This window comes from Corythoichthys intestinalis, chromosome 11 (genome assembly GCF_030265065.1).
Source record: "Corythoichthys intestinalis isolate RoL2023-P3 chromosome 11, ASM3026506v1, whole genome shotgun sequence".
NCBI lineage: Eukaryota > Metazoa > Chordata > Actinopteri > Syngnathiformes > Syngnathidae > Corythoichthys > Corythoichthys intestinalis.
Window position 1 is genome coordinate 19,609,494 of NC_080405.1, and position 17,290 is coordinate 19,626,783.

A 17,290-nucleotide genomic window follows, 5' to 3' on the forward strand; every position below is an offset into this window, starting at 1 on the left:
TAGCTGGGGTAGATGGCGGCCGCTGTGTCTGACCACACTCAAAGTGTAACGATATCGAGGATGTTTCCTTTTGATGCGCTGCTGGCTGCTACTCCTGATTGTGCCAGGTGGGACAGTGATCGCTGGGACGGTCCCTACTGAAGGACCTAGCGACGCCAGTCCCCCAGGCCATGAGTCCACAACCGGAATGGCGATACAACCTACTACGAAGCTGCCCAACCTTGAGATGAATGTTCGTCGGGAGTCAGCGAGGAACGACAACTGCGACGAGGATTAAGTCGACAAAAGGAGGGTGGCCGACACGGCCTACCATCGGTCTTCAGCTACTCCCTATCTTCTGGATCAAATCAACGGAATAAACTAAGTACTGAATTATGAACTAATCTACTGGATCTAATCATCATAACAAGCACATTGCCACGATAGGCAATGGACTATTGGGAAAATAAACAACCAGAGAGGATGGTTATTATAAAAAAAAAAAAAAAAACTTGCAATCACTACGAAATCTTAATGTCAAATATTGATATTCGATATTTTCTGCGTCCTATATGGTATACTGGGGACGGGTTTCGATAAGCTTCGACTTCTCCCGTTAGCCCTTTTCTTTTCGGGTTGAATTAATTGTTAACACATATAAATGCTGTATGTTTGGATTTGTCATGCCTGAAGGGAAAATAAAATAAAAAATAAATAAATAAATTTATTTATATAGCTACATACTGAATATTACTGTTACGTTTCCTTATCCAAGGCGTTGGGTCTGCTATAGACACAGCTGAAATGGTCCCACAGATGCTGGATGATGGATAGGCAATGACGGGGTTGAAATCTAAATCTGAAATGTTTGAAGGTGAAGAAGTAGGTTATTGTCCAGGTGGCAGTGGCAGTCGTCCATAACATACAAACATAAGCTGCAGCACTGTCTCTCTCTCACTGTTAAGTACAGTATGCTTTTTTCGTCCAACATCCAAGCAAAGATCTTTATAACGCGGGTTAAGTGAAGATGCGGAGGTATAGTCTAACGTGCGCTGACAGACTGGAATGGTTTTGTTTTCATTGTTTCACTCTGTGGTCTCTCAATTTATTTTTGTCCAAGACAAGTAAAAACCATAATCAGCGATGCATTGGCTGAGGTTATCACATTAGTTAGCTGTTCAAAAGTACTACTAGCTGCCTTGCGCCAACACCAGTGTTGTTAATCTTACTGAAAAAAAGTAATTAATTATAGTTACAAATTACTTCTCCCAAAAAGTAATTGTGTTAGTAACTCAGTTACCTGAATGTAAGAGTAATTAGTTACTTGGCAAAGTAATTGGTGATAATTACTTTTTTTTTTTTCCTCAAAAAAAAAAAAAAAAAAAAAACATTGGCCACACTATGTGAAGTTTTTTGTGAAGGTTTTTGGTACAATTGGCCCGAGCCCAATTCTTTACCCTAATTTACCCTTTACCCTGAATCAACTGTTAAAAGTTGTTAAAATTTCTCCCATTATTGCATTAGTTCCCTTCTCTCTACTTTCGACATATTAAAGTTTTAAAACTGTTTCATCATTTAAAGATAGATTCAAGTCAAGATTTTGCCGATTTAGAAGTATTTTAGATAAAAAGTTACTTAGGTTCGCTAGGAAGGTTCTCTACAACAGAGCCGTCCTAAAAAGTCTACTGCTTTAAGATGGCGGCTGTCTACTAACTCATTTAGTGCCATGTCTGTCATTTTGCATCTAGTTATATCTATGTACAGTACATGTGATATCTACCATGTCTACCATATCTACCATAACAGGCTATCGGCTATCGGCTACAACATGTATTATTGGCGCTACCTAGCATCGCGTTTGCTCGGCGTCACAACTTTCTTGCCTCCTCCCTACTCCAGCTCTGCTCTGTCGTCTCGGTGAGTCCGTCTCCCTCAGACTTTTCGACCAATATAGTAACGCATAGTAACGCATGCCTTTCCGTCCTCAGTAACGGTAACTGCGTTGCCAAGTTGAGAAAAGTAATTAATTAGACTACCCACTACTGAAAAAAATAACGCCGTTAGTAACGCCGTTATATTTTAACGCCGTTATTAACAACACTGGTTATGAGCGTTAGCTGAGCGGTTTTCTTCCAAATAAAATTGATAAAATTTGAAGTTGAAGCAAATCAGAAGACATATTTTTTAATTTAAAATTTTAAAATGAAAAGATTATATTTAATGTATTATTTTACCATACAGAGTAAAGACAAAAATATAAAATACAGTGATCCCTCGTTTTCCACGGTTAATGGGACATCCGCGATAATCGAAATCCGCGAAGTAGAGGGGTAGCTTACAGTGTTGTTAATCTTACTGAAAAAAGTAATTAATTATAGTTACAAATTACTTCTCCCAAAAAGTAATTGCGTTACTAACTCAATTACCTGAATGTAAGAGTAATCAGTTACTTGGCAAAGTAATTGGTGATAATTACTTTTTTTTTTTTTTTTTTCCCCTCAAAAAAAAAAAAAAAAAAAAAAAAAAACATTGGCCACACTATGTGAAGTTTTTTGTGGAGGTTTTTGGTACAATTGGCCCGAGCCCAATTCTTTACCCTAATTTACCCTTTACCCTGAATCAACTGTTAAAAGTTGTTAAAATTGCTCCCATTATTGCATTAGGTCCCTTCTCTCTACTTTCGACATATGAAAGTTTTAAAACTGTTTCATCATTTAAAGATAGATTCAAGTCAAGATTTTGCCAATTTAGAAGTATTTTAGATAAAAAGTTACTTAGGTTCGCGAGGAAGGTTCTCTACAACAGAGCCGTCCTAAAAAGCCTACTGCTTTAAGATGGCGGCTGTCATTTTGCATCTAGTTATATCTATATACAGCACATGGGATATCTACCATGTCTACCATATCTACCATAACATGCGGGCGTAGTTTGTCCGGCTATCGGCTACAACATGTATTATTGGAGCTACCTAGCATCGCGTTTGCTCGGCGTCACAACTTTCTTGCCTCCTCCCCGCTCCTGCTCTGCTCTGTCGTCTCGGTGAGTCCGTCTCCCTCAGACTTTTCGACCAATATAGTAACGCATAGTAACGCATGCCTTTCCGTCCTCAGTAATGGTAACGGCGTTGCCAAGATGAGAAAAGTAATTAATTAGATTACCCACTACTGAAAAAAATAACGCCGTTATATTGTAACGCCGTTATTAACAACACTGGCCAACACACCCTCATTCACTGGACATGTTGCCTCTAGTAGCAAGAGATGAGACGCTATAACCCTCAAATGTTGAGAGAAATTTGAAACAACTAATGTACAAAAAATTAGTGTTTATTTAGATTATTTAGATCTTCTGTTAATGATGTTAAGTTTTGTGTTGGTTTTCTCCTGGTGTGACTAGTCCCTGTGGTTGCCCATTGATTTCACCTGTGGTGCATCCTCCTAGTGTATCCTCCAACCTGAATCCTCCTGTGCTCACCTGTTCCTCGTTGTGTCGTTATCCCTTGTCTGTGTGTGTGTATATAAGCTCCCAGTTTCTTTTCACTCCTTGTTGCGTCATTGTCAATGTCCATGTACACGTCCGAACCTGTTCTCGTCAGTTTTCTCCAAGCGCTCGTGTTTGCCTCAGTAAGTTTTTGATACCCAGCCTTTTGTTAGTGACCTGAGTTTTGTTTGCTGCATTTTTGGGTTCTCCACATTATTTGTTGATACTTTGTTTTTTTGCTTGCCTTAATTAAATCATTTTTGCACCGTCCTGCCTCCCCTCCCTTTCCCTGCATTTGGGTCCACACACCACCTGCCTGCCCGTTTCCTGACAAATGATCCAGAACATAAAGGCTCAAAAGCAAAAAAACTTGGAAGCTCGTTTTCTGCAATGACAACAAACTGCCTAAACTGCGTTGACAAGCTCCTGTCTTCGTAGCAGTAGTATGAAACCTCCTGGTGAGAACTGAACATAGGCCAAGGCCAAGGAGATGGTCAATTACACCTTCTCAAAAAGACACAGAGGGCAGGCTGCATCTCCACTACTGTCCACAGATCAGTGGTTGCGACTGACAGATTACAAAATTCTATAAACCGTTTTCAATAATCACCTGAGGCTCTCCTCCAATACAGAGGTGATCCTAAGGAAGTACCAGCACAGGATGTGTGCGCCAAGGCAGCTGAACTCCTTCTCTGTCAGCCACAAAATCCCACTGACATTCTTTCACGCTTATATCGAGCTTGTCGTGTTGTTCTCAATGGTCTGCTGGTTCAGTTCCATCAACCTGCAGGAGACTAACCACCTACGCGGCGCAGTCGAAGTATGTTCCAGGATCATTGGACTTCCCACTCACTTCCTGACAAGTATTTATGAGCAGCAGGTTCGCAGCACAACTGCCCTGATCCTGCAGGAACACCTCAAACATTTTCTTCCTGACATTCAAGGCATCAATATGAAATCTCGTTTTAACTCTTCTAAGTCTGACCTCTAGTCGTTCTTATTCTGTTTCTATACATATTTATGCTTTGAACTGATGTTCTCGCCACCGTTAATTGCCCGCGGGGATAAACATTTCTAAATCTGAATGAATCTGATTTGCATGGCTTCTTCTGGGAGTGGCACACTAATCTACTTTGATATAACACTTGAGGGCACAGCAAACAAAACACTTTCTCTGCCAATTTGAAGAAAGATGTACCCAAACAGATTGCGAGATCTGTTGCTCATGCAGCATGGGATGCATGAAGCAAGTCATACTCCCGTCTAGTTTAAGTGTTCCAATACTTTTGGTGGACTAAAAAACACAATGCTATCTCATTGAAAAAGGTAGGTAATCCTCTATACAACTTGTGTTTTAATGTTTAACCCCTTTTTTTTTTTTTTTTTCAATTTTATCACAAATAATAGCAATACTTTAAAAGGGTGCTGTCTTTTTCGCAAGAAAACAAATCATCATGCAATTAGGTTTTTTGGAACATAATCGTCTTTGTCTCTCATTGTTGTTTTGGAGAGATTTAATTTGTTTTCTGTGTTGTTGAATATTGAATGAAATACTGTGGATAATTGCTATTAAATTGTTTTTATAATAACAGCTGCATGAGGTTGTTATCCACGTCATCCACACAGTTGTCCAAGTCCAAAACAAAAACTTTGTCAAAAGGTTTTGCACCAGTACCTTCATTTATCAATTGTATTATTGCACTCTTTCGAGTTACAAAACACACAAATTATGGCTTTAATGCATGGTATTTGTCGTTGAATCTATTTTTTTCATTTTGTAATTTTATTGTTAGCCTTGATAGAATCTCTCACTCTGCCTCATGCAACCCGGTTATGTATATGAGCAGAGGAAGACCATTATTAAAAAAACATCTTGACTTATTTAGATTAGTTAGTTTGTCCCCTTGAACATCTGTAACAGGTAGCTAAACAGCTGTGTAGCTACAGTACTGAGAAAAATCTAGGAACAATAGAGATTCGTAACCATGTTAGCTGCAGCCCTATTAGCCAGGCAAGAAAGCCTGACTTTCACTATGTACAAGATTTATGGCAAGTCAGTCTGGTCTTCTGTGGTTGCAATTTGATTTCTACTCCACTCCAATCTAGACGGACAAATCACAACATGCGAGGCGGGATTTTGTGATGCATCATGAAGGGGAGCAACGACGAATCTTTTTTACACCCCTAGGAGTTTTGCATGCTCATCTTTTTTTCACGTATATCCACTGAAGAGGCTACTGCAGGAGACTAGGTGGCACTTTTTTCAGCGCCCTGCTATTGCATGTTAATGTAAGGTCTCATTGGAAGCACAAGAGAACACTAAAACAAACTTTGCCCATATGGTCTGCTTCGAATTGGCCAGAGACTGAGTCAAAGTTAGACCTGCTTTTATAAATCTCTTGAACAGACTTTTAGCTTTTATTCGTGCTTAAAAAAACAAGTACCATTCTCAACAATACATCATGTACTTAAATTTCTGCCCAAGAAAAAACAGCAATTCTTATTCACCGGTGGTCTCCTCCAGTTCTACTGCATGCCATGATCGTTTGTGAACTACAAATTGACAACAACCGACAGCGTGAGTTGCATTGCCTTTATATCACATTCATGCTTCTGTGATTGTCTTTTCAGATGGAGTCTACTTGTTAGTTCCATCTTTAGCATTGATTTTGAAATCCAGCCCAACTCAACACCAGACAGACTTGCTTGAATGATCTTGTATATAGTAGCAAAAGTCAGCCTGCTTTACCAGGCTACAACACTGTTCTCGTGATTAGAGATGGGAATTTCTACTAATTTATCTTCCGACTAGTCAGAGATTGTATTGGCCACTAGTTAACTAGTCTATAAGCAAGAAAAGAGTTTAGTTTTGCTATCTTTACGGTCCTGTCCTGCCCTGGGCTTAGTGGGCCGTGGGGGTCCCGCGGTGCGCATTGTCGGTTGGGAGGTTGCGGCGGTGGCTCGTGGATGGGCGGGGTTGGCCGTGGTGGGTGGTGGCGTGTCACCTCATCCCATCCCTGAAGGCCGGTTGATTGGAGTGCGGATGGTCTGGGGGACTACCCTGGATCCCAGCTGGGATGAGGGTGGCCCCCTTACTGGCGCTGCAGGAGGAAGGATGGGCTGCGCTTGCTCGCCCCCCCCGATTGGATGGGAAAGGACCGTGGCCCTGTGTCGGGTCCCGCGTGGCATTTCCACTCGTCTGCGTGACTATCACATGTCTAATGGGATTCACGCGTGACTAGGTGCGATTAGACACACTAAAGTAGGCAAATCTCGGTGTCAGAATTAGCGATCAGGCAGCATAGAATAGGATGCCAACATATCCACACTCAGAAGGGATTCACACAAATACTGGGTTTGACACCTCACATGGCTGATTTGTGTACACTTCACCCCTTATCTTTTTTACTCTCCCTCTCCTCTTTTCCTTGGTCATCAGGCCCCCCCCCCCCACATGGTGTCAACCGGAAATACAACTAGCTAGCGATATCACCAACATATTCATGGTTATTGTGTTCAATGTATTTCTTGTTGGTATTTGTGCTTCTTCTGTCTGTCTCTCCTCTCTCTTTTTCTGTCCCCCTATAACCCCTTCCAGTTCGCTGCTTTCTCCTAATAAACAAGGTACGTTGAATGATCACAATGGGAGTATGTCATATTCCCATGTGATACATTAAAACTGTTTAGACCAGTTGGACACTTAGATTCCCATTCTCCGTGTCAAGCAGCTGAACAAGACAATTAAAAAAAGAAGCTATCTTTTCAGTTTGTCATGTTGATAATTGCGATGTTTGCGTAGCGCTTTTCGTCTTACTGCAAAGAAAGGAAAAGATGATCAGCATTCTATGATTTTTACGTCATCAGCCTTCGCGCTGTGACCAGGGAATTAACCGGCTGCTTTCATGCATGCCGCATCCTGGTGAAGTCAAAGACATTATACTATACCGCGATCCAGTTAATGTCTGTGTCATCTCCGTGTCAGTTGACCCGGGAAATTGCTTTCAGACATCAGGGCTACCTGTTTAAATCCCATGACTTAGCCAGTGTTCAGTGTTCAGAGTTCAGTGTATGTCTGAAAGGGGCATAAGATACATGACACTGCATCTAACCGAGTAGTAAAATACGAAATGCTTAATAGCGTACGACACAAATGCTATTTTTAGACCGCAAGGCTGTGTGACGTCACCATCATAAACCGGAAGGGAGTCAACATAGAAGTGCGCTGGCATACAACCCGTGCTAGTACTGCTTTTTTTCTGGAAGTGATCCTTCAAAGAAGAATATGCCGACCAAACACTGCTGCTAGAGAACCTGTAACAACGCCTCTAGACATTACGACATATGACGGATGTTTTTCTTCACACGTTTCCCAAAGCCAAAAACTCAGAGGAAAAAATGTGAACAATGGATCAACTTGTGCGGATGTCCAAAAGACCAGTTTAACGCCAGAAAGGTGACACCATTCACCTTCATATGTGTAAACATTTTGTTGGGGGCCATGGTCCTACAGATGACGATGCTGATCCATTGTCTGCCACAGCCTGCCCCGAAGAGGTAAGCCATATTGATATTATACACTAATGTTTTAGCGTTGTGTTATGCCATACTGCTTCTGACAATGAGTGACCTGAAAAAAATTAAAATGGTATCTGACTCCCTCTGTTGTTACCTTTTCTGTTGTAAAGAAACAACTTTAGTAAGGAGGAAGTGTAAATAAATTAATAGAATTAACATTTGTTATTCATGAAAAAATTAAAAGTGTTCGTTGGCTGTCACTGAGTAGAATTTGCGATCGCTACACAAAACTAGCGATATAAATTACCCCCAAGAACGGTCAGAGACATAAGACAACCAGGGGATATATTATATAAGAAAGACAGGGCACATGGTGGTAAAGGATAGCTTGTTGAAACAAGAGAATGTCATTGCCAGTGGCGTAAGGCAATGCACACAAGAAAAAGGTGTCAGTAAAAAAGCTTTCTCTGGATCAGGTTGGCTCTTTTTCCCATCTTTTTCAGCCCTCGACACTCAAGCCATCTCTTTAACCGAACATTAATATGTTCTTCCACATCTTTACCAGTGAATTTGGCACCAGGGACATCATTTTCGGACAGAATTGGTAGGTTTAGCTCAGTAAACATCTCATTTGTACACTATTTACATGCATCTAGCATGAGGGACAAACGCAAGTTTGACCCCCTAGGAACAGTTGCTAACGTCAAGAATAATAATGAGCAAAGGTGACGTGCGGTACGCTATTATGAGTAGGCGGTTAAACGATTAAACGACTAGTTGCGTACATCATCCCTAACTGTGACAATGCCAAATATTGTAATATCAATTAAATCATCTGTAACATGAGCTAATCAAGTCTTTGACATACAGAATTGTCGATTATTAAAGAATATGTAGCAAAAAAAACCATAACAATTTTAAAAGAATGATCAAGTCCGAATTCTGGAATGACCCAAGTATTGCTCAACCTCTTTTCAGTCCAGTTCAGTACTTGTACTCATGTATTATTAGCGTAAAAAATTAGGATATAATCGAAAAATCAGGCTTTGCAAAGAAGCACAGTTTAAATAGAAATAACCACGGCTGTAAAAAATTGGGAGGGCTATAATGTAATTTGGGAGCAATGTGACTCATTAGTCTTAAAGGGTGAAGCAGCTCTGCATGATCACTATTAGTTCTGGATAATCTGTAAGCAGTCTATTTAACATTTAAAAGAACCACTGCTGAGGGCTGTTGGACTGTGAAACTGTTTCCTTACGCATTCAGAACCCCTCATGTGTAGTCTGTGCCACATATGGAAACGCACACACAAAACCACTACACATCCATCGCCCCTCACACGTTATGTACTAGTATTTGCTCCTGCTTGTAGGTTTAATTCTGTCAATCCTGTTAAGAAGCCCTGCAGCCCAAGTAACAAGACCTGATTTACTCTTCAATCCACTTGATCCTCTCTTGTCAGGCCGGTGTACGTGTGTGTATGTGCTCATGCTATGAGTGCACTAACTGATATTCTTTCTGCTGCGAATAGTGCTGGTCACGGCGCTCCAGGCTCTGCTCCAGTAAGGCCCGGTTCTCCTTCAGCAGACTGCTGTTCTGCTCGGCTAAATGTCGGTTCTCTTCCTCTGTGTTCCCCTTCAGCTGGGTCAGTAGCTGCACACATACACACACCAGGAAGAATAAAACACTGAGTCTTAAAAAATACAGTGTATCACAAAAGTGACTACACCCCTCGCATTTAAACAGATATTTAAGTATGTCTTTTTATGGGACAACACTGACAAAATGACACTTTGACACAATGAAAAGTCATCTGTGTGCAGCTTATATAATAGAGTTCATTTATTTTCCCCTCAAAATAGCTTAAAATATAGCCATTAATATCTAAACCCCTGGCAACAAAAGTGAGTACACCGCATGTGCACTACGTACATCCCTAAATGTCCAAATTGAGTACTGCTTGTCATTTTCCCTCCAAAATGTCATGTGACTCATTACAAGAGTGCTGTCAGCATTGCTGCTGACATTGAAGAGGTGGGGACACACTTATCTTTGTACTCCTTACCAGGTCGCCGCCACACACGATTGAGACCATCGGAACCAAACAAATGAATCTTTGTCTCATCAGACCATAGGACATGGTTCCAGTAATCCATGTGCTTAGTTGACATGTCTTTAGCAAACTGTTTGCAGGCTTTCTTGTGTACCGTCTTCAGAAGAGGCTTCCTCCTGGGGTGACAGCCATGCACACCAATTTGATGTAGAATACAGCGTATGGTCTGAGCACTAACAGGCTCACGCCCCACTTCTTAAAGTGCTTGTGACACGAAAAAGCATGTTTATTTCATAATACACGCGGTATTTTATGCTCCTGAATGATATGGACCGCTTGGATGTGTGTGGAAGCGATCGCTATATTTATTTAGTTTTTTGAATCCCGCGCCAGGAAAATGAGTGACTTCCGGCTTCGGTCTCGCATTGAGGAGGAGGGCGCTGTGACGTGTACGGTAGAAGACGTCCTCTTCACGCTACAGTGTACTGTTGTGTATGAGGACGAAGGATTCAGCTGATTTTGCGGATTAATACTTTTATTTTTTGCATCACGCCAGCCAAACGGCTGCAGAAAAATCATTCTGTATGCGGGAGAGGCGTATGCGCCTTTTTGGAGTTTCAAAAGGTTCCCATTCACCGTGGATATTTACTGTGGGACCATTGGACTTACAAGGAAGTGAGTAAACATCTTGTTTTGTATTATGTCAAATACGAATACAGTGATTACAAAGTAAACACTATAAAATTCCTTTAAATAAAGGACTACTTACGTTTGATCATTGATAGGCATGTAAAAAGCTATCCTCACGCTCATTAGCAGTTAGCTGTTAGCACGTTAGCTACACAACAATTCCAGCCACCCTCCTCCAGGGAACGAACTGTAAATTGCTCTGCCGGGCGGTTTGCCGATCCGCAAAGAAACTCGACAACCGGGTCGTCATGTCAAATAATCCAGGCTAGTTATGTGTGATTTTCCACTTCGAAGACTTTGAAACATCCCTCGGTTCGGGTTAGCATGTCGGCTAGCTGTCACTCCTTCTGGTCTGTTTACATTCTCCGAAGCCGGGGAAGGGAAATGACATATGTCCGATTTAGGTGTCATAAAATATCGTTCGGCAGGTGTGACAGTAAAGGTAAAGTCGACTGTTTTGACCATTATGGAGTAATTTTGCCATGTCGTCTTGAATAAATGGATTTTTATTATTTTATATTCCATTTAGCACAAGTTATTTGTCATGACCATGCCATTTATTTAGCAATTGGGGAAAGTACTTGGGTAAAAAGAATATCCTGTAAAAATATTGAAGTAAAGAGACAGAAACAATGACATTTTGCCACTCTCTTCGTCGCGTTTTCCTCATTGTGAATAGTTCCCCCTCGACGGGCTGACTGGTCCTTCTCAAGCCATTTATATAGCTATTGGGGAAAAATACTTGGATAAAAAGAATATCCTGTAAAAATATTGAAGTAAAGAGACAGAAACAATGACATTTTGCCGCTCTCTTCGTCGCGTTTTCCTCATTGTGAATAGTTCCCCCTCGACGGGCTGACTGGTCCTTCTCAAGCCATTTATATAGCTATTGGGGAAAATACTTGGATAAAAAGAATATCCTGTAAAAATATTGGGAGTAGAGACTGAAACAATGACATTTTGCAGCTCTCTTCGTCTCGTTTTCCTCGTTCTGAACAATTCCCCCTCAATGGGCTGAATAGTAAAACCGATGAGCCTAGTCTACCGCTGACGTCATCCACCTGTTGGGGACGCTAAAGCCCTATAATTGTAGGCGTGGCTAACCGGCAGATTAAAAGACTAATTTCTCGTCATCTGCGCTTTGCTAAATTGTTGTATATAGTCGAATCGTCTCAAAATATGATTCTAATTCACATAATAATGCCATTTAAGACTTTTTTTCTGGTGTCGTATGCTCTTTAAATCTCTGCAGCAATGCTGACAGCACTCCTGTGATGAGTCACATGACATTTTGGAGGGAAAATGACAAGCGGTACTCAATTTGAACTTTTAGGGATGTACGTAGTTCCCATGCGGTGTACTCACTTTTGTTGCCAGGGGTTTGGATAGTAATGGCTATATTTTGAGTTATTTTGAGGGGGAAAATAAATGAACTCTATTATATAAGCTGCACCCAGCCTACTTTTCATTGTGTCAAAGTGTCATTTTGTCAGTGTTGTCCCATGAACAGATATACTTAAATATCTGCAGAAATGCGAGGGGTGTACTCACGTTTGTGATACACTATACATAATATGTATATAAATATATACATATCAACGGCACTGAAACATGAGCATTCACAGCCAGTCCTCGCAGTTCAAATGAATTGGATGTCTCATCGTCGATGCAGTGAATTAAAACCTGTTAAGGCCGAGTTAAGCTTCTGCGGCAAACCTACGCCGTCAAGGCAGACCCAATTTACGACCCTCCGCTGTACCCTGACGTGCACCTCCACAGATTCCTGACTGAGCGTCACGTCAACGCGTGGTTACGTGACGCAAATGGACTGTGATTGGTCCGCTCAGACTCTTGTTTCCGGTTCAGCGCGAAATCACCGCCATTTTCAAACATTGTTGTGCTACACGCAAAAATGGACCAAGCTGACGAGAGTATCATCGAAGAGGTCCGCTAGTACGACAACTACTACAATGTCTCATCAGAACATTATAAAGATTGCATTTATTGTGTACATATGTTTGCCGTGAGTCTGTGACTTACTTACTGTACATCGTACGCTTCAAAAATATGAAGAAAAAAAGCACAGGTTTGGTGTCAAAAGAGTTGGTTTGATGTTTAATTATCAACAACAGACAGCTCACACACTTGATTCATCATCACTGATTGAGAGTGCCTCGGTGCTTTTATAATGACGTGTTTACAATCAAAGCTTCCACTGTTTGGGAAGTTCCATAGCCATATCTGCGATGGCTTCCCACTGGCTGGTTGCAGGACACGGCAAAGAAATCGGACAAAACGCTGGACAACGCAGCTTGCTGGCTTCCACCTGATGCTAGAATTCGTAATGTGACTGCCAGTCTCTGTGTGGCATCAACAGTCGGACAGACCACCTCCGCAACAGTCTTCTGCGTTGCCTGCACCTCAACTTTTGTATGATCAACATTTAATGTTCAATATTGATAAGCTGAAGATCCACATTCAAGTGTTCCATCTCAGTTGGCATTGATGTGTACCCGGAAGAAAACTAGAGGAAGTCGACAAGAGTCCCCCAAAACCGTACAAACACGATGGCACACCACTCTAGTGGCTTGGCAGTGAATTACAGAGCAAGGGGTTCCCTTGCCACAGAACTATCGAATGCTCAGTGACGCCATAGGACAGGGGTGTCCAAACGTTTTGCAAAGGGGGCCAGATTTGGTGTGGTAAAAATGTGGGGGGCCGAACTTGGCTGACGTCCTTTACGTAGAACAATATATTTGAGCAAATTTTAGCAAGCCATTCTGTGTGTCACATTTGCTTTATTTTTTTTTTTAATTGATCATTTCAACAATCTTGCAACTAGCCTTTGTGGCATTCTCTTTCAACTCTCGGGTTCTTGCGAAATACTGCTGCTGTGAAATTGAACTAGCTACAAGTTCTTCAATTTCTCGCTGCGAATCTTCGCTGTAATCTTGTCGTACATGTCAGTGTGTCTTGTTAGGTAATATCGCCTCACATTGAACTCTTTATAAACAGCGACTGTCTCTTTGCAAAAGGCAGACACTGTTGTTGCGTATTTTAGTGAAGAAATAGTCCTATTTCCACCTATGTTTTGAACCGTCGGCCGTCGCAGTCGACTTCCTTTTTTTTTTTGTTGATTGTCACCATTTTACAAAATTGGAAGTAAAGGGTCACGGGGTAATGTTGCTTAGTGGGTAAATGAGGAGCAGCATTTAGTGTGTAAGCTACTTGATATGCTGGTAGTAGTACTGCCGACCAATTTATTAAGTCTGTGTGCGGGCCAGACGTTACTGATTTTATGTAGGGGTGCACGATATCCATTTTTTGAAACTGATACCGATATCGATAACTTCCTGCTCCTCAAGGCCGATACCGATACAATAGCCGATAATATATATATCATTTTTCAATGTATATTCACCTGAGTTTTTGAACACCTGTAGGTCAAAAATACTAGTGGTTGGTTCAGCTTAGATTTGCCTTTGACCGAACCAGAATTTTCATGATGACATTAACATAACATGACAGTAACAAAACTTTGCATACTGGAAAAATAGGAGTGGAAACAAACGCACAAATTCCAATCCGACATAGGGCCGATAAGATATTATGTTATCGGATTTATTCGGATGACGTCATAATTCCTATTATCGGACCTATAATTTTATGACATAGGCTGGGGCCAGATGAAATTTGACCACGGGCTGCATTTAGCCCCCGGGCCGGACTTTGGACATGTCTGCCGTAGGATCTACATCTAGGGCTGCAGCTATCGAATATTTTAGTAACCGACTGAAAATTCTATCGATTAATCGAGTAATCAGATAAGACATTTTTTTAATGTAAAGAGCAATTATACATATACATGAGAAAACAAGACATTTCATCTAATATTGAACCATTTCCAGTCAATCAATGTCTTTATTTTCAATGTACATTGTTGAAAACAGCCAACAATTGCATCTCAGATGTGACTAAAATAATAAAAAGACTAATTCACTGCTTTCACTCAAAAAAATGTTATTTTGTCTTTCTTATAAAAAAATACATACTGTATGTATATATATATATATATATATATATATATTACATTTCTTACCTAAAAATGCCATTACGCTTGATAACACACATCACTTAAAAGTTAGGTGTTTTTCCCACGTGTTTCAATTGAATTTCCATTTGTGTTAAGCTATTTTTAAGTTCAAGTTAGGTTTTCAGTTAGTCTAAACTAAGTCCTGAAAGGATTACGTTTTTGCAGTGTTCAAAATAAATATATTGTAACATATCAGGTTATAATATGGCGGGGATATTTGCATGCATTCCTGAATGTGCATGATGTGTGGGGGTGAGGGAGGTGCGGGAGAGCAACAGACGTGCCTTCCTGTTGTTGTCGTTCGGGCAGGTGCGTGTGCGTCGGCAGACAGCAGTCGTGTAGTTGTTCCACAAGTTCCCAAAAAATAAATAATTGCAACCTAACAAAGCGGTTGACTCTTTGTCAACGTTACAGTATGATACCTGCTGTCATTTCACATCTAGTTCAACATACATGTGATATCTAAGAGACGCATCAGACGCTACCTGCTACCACCATAGCATCATGCGGGCTAGTTTTTAGCAAGGTCGGCATTCATTGAAGCGGCTGTCGGCTGCAGTAAGATTTTTTTTTTTAATTGCTTCTTCCTCTACGCACGTGACATCAGCGCGTTGTCCCGCATTAAAAGTAGTCCGGGCAAAACGTGATGCTTAGAGCTGGCAAAATAAATGATTCCTCGAGGTGAATAAAATTACTCGGATCAGTTTTTAAACTCGAGTTACTTGAGTTGCTTGAGTATTCTTTTCAGCTCTATCTCCATCGTCGCTACGCCGTCACCGCAATGCAGAAGCATAACTCAGGCTATAGTATAATAGGCCAAAATATAAAGAGAAAAAAAGCTGATGATTTATTTATTTATTTATTCATAAGCTATAGTTTTAGCATGAACACTGCACTTAGATTTCATGCTAATGTCTTTAAGGATTGAGTACAATGGTATTACACTGAGGAATTGTTCCTAAATATTTGAAAAACATGAGTTTTTAAACATTGATTGTGACTGAGTTAAATTCAACTGAACTATACTTGAATAATGCATCGCGGTGGATTAAAATAGGTTGTTTGAAAAGTTAATATAGTCACTCTTTTGCATAACATGAGAGTACTGGTGTCAAACTCAAGGCCATGGGGCTAGATCCGGCCCTCTGGATCATTTTGATTGGCCAGGGAAAGGAAATTTTATGCTTTACTTCATGTTTTTCACTAAAATAAAATTTAAATAAATTTACTACAGATATAAGAGACTTTACAGGATTTTTCCAACTTTTAACATTTTTTAAAATAAATATATACATTACATATACATTTAAAATTATAAAATGATATTTAGTTTTTTCTTTCTATGTTGTTTTTTAGTAAAAAAAAAAACAAAAAAAAACAATATGAATAAAACATATGTTTACATGTTCTTATATGTTTATAACATCTAAAAAGACAATCCATATTCTATCAGTTTTTTTATTCAAATGGTAAATAATGAAAAACTGAATGAGAACTGAAAAATACATAATATAAAAATAATATTCCTTTTTTTCATTTTTTTTAAATAAGCAGATTTTTAAAATGATATTTCTTTTAAATCAGTTTTTCCCCTTTGTGTTTATTTAATAAAGAATATACATAAATAAAAATAATAAAAGCAAACAGCAAATGAGAGAATATTTGCAATTAAGAGGCTCAAAAAATTAAGAATAAAAAAAAAAATGCATTTTTAGTCCAACAAATAATTAATAACTGCATTTGTTGCGGTGTTTTCCAAAATGTGCAGAGCCCACAGAGCAGCGATGAGTTTGGTGTTGAATGTGAAAGTGCTGCTGTATGCATTCAGTCAATCAGTCACGCTAACTGGGAAAGCACGTGCTTCGTTGGAGGGATAGAGGAATTAGACGAAAAGCTTTTAAAGTGGATTTATTTGATGCGGGACCAACACACAAAATAGTGTCTAGAAAAATGATTACGGAAAGTAAAGTCACATAGTCTACCATTTTGGTGAGTGACAGATGCTGTGTAGAAATAGAACGTGCAACAGAGATGTTGAAACTTTTTTTTTTCACAGAGCAGCCACATACAGGAAAGTGGAAAGAAGCAGTTAAACGAACGGAGAGTGTATGGAATGTGTGCATAATAATATAAATATGGAGTCTGGGAGTATGTATTGATGAGAGAGAGTGAGCAAGAGATAGAGCCAGAAAGAGAGAGAGACAAAGAGAGCGACTACAACTTAAGTAAAGCAAGTTGATTAAATGTGGCACATTTCGACCATACCTTTGTACTCCTGTATATAGATGTCATTCGCCAATTGATAAACTAACAGCTGTAGGAAAACTGCCTTCATCTGTTAAGGTACGAATTTCTGCTGTCGCTGTCAATCTTATTAAACTAGATAGAAATTATAATTTGCACACTCATAAGATTCATAATAAATGTAGAGAAAAATATAAAACTGTGAAGAGAGCAAGTCATTGCCTTTAATTAAAAAC

The 17,290-nt window shown here is 40.0% G+C and overlaps 1 protein-coding gene across 1 annotated transcript in view; it reads right to left on the reverse strand.

Annotated features, from left to right (window-relative positions):
- The window catches only part of ccdc88b (coiled-coil domain containing 88B), a 148,280-nt gene that overhangs the window by 25,253 nt on the left and 105,737 nt on the right, over positions 1-17,290 (reverse strand). Inside the window, exon 23 of the mRNA XM_057850799.1 lies at positions 9,482-9,627. Coding sequence (XP_057706782.1) covers positions 9,482-9,627 — 146 coding nt within the window. The remainder of the gene's footprint in view (positions 1-9,481; positions 9,628-17,290) is intronic.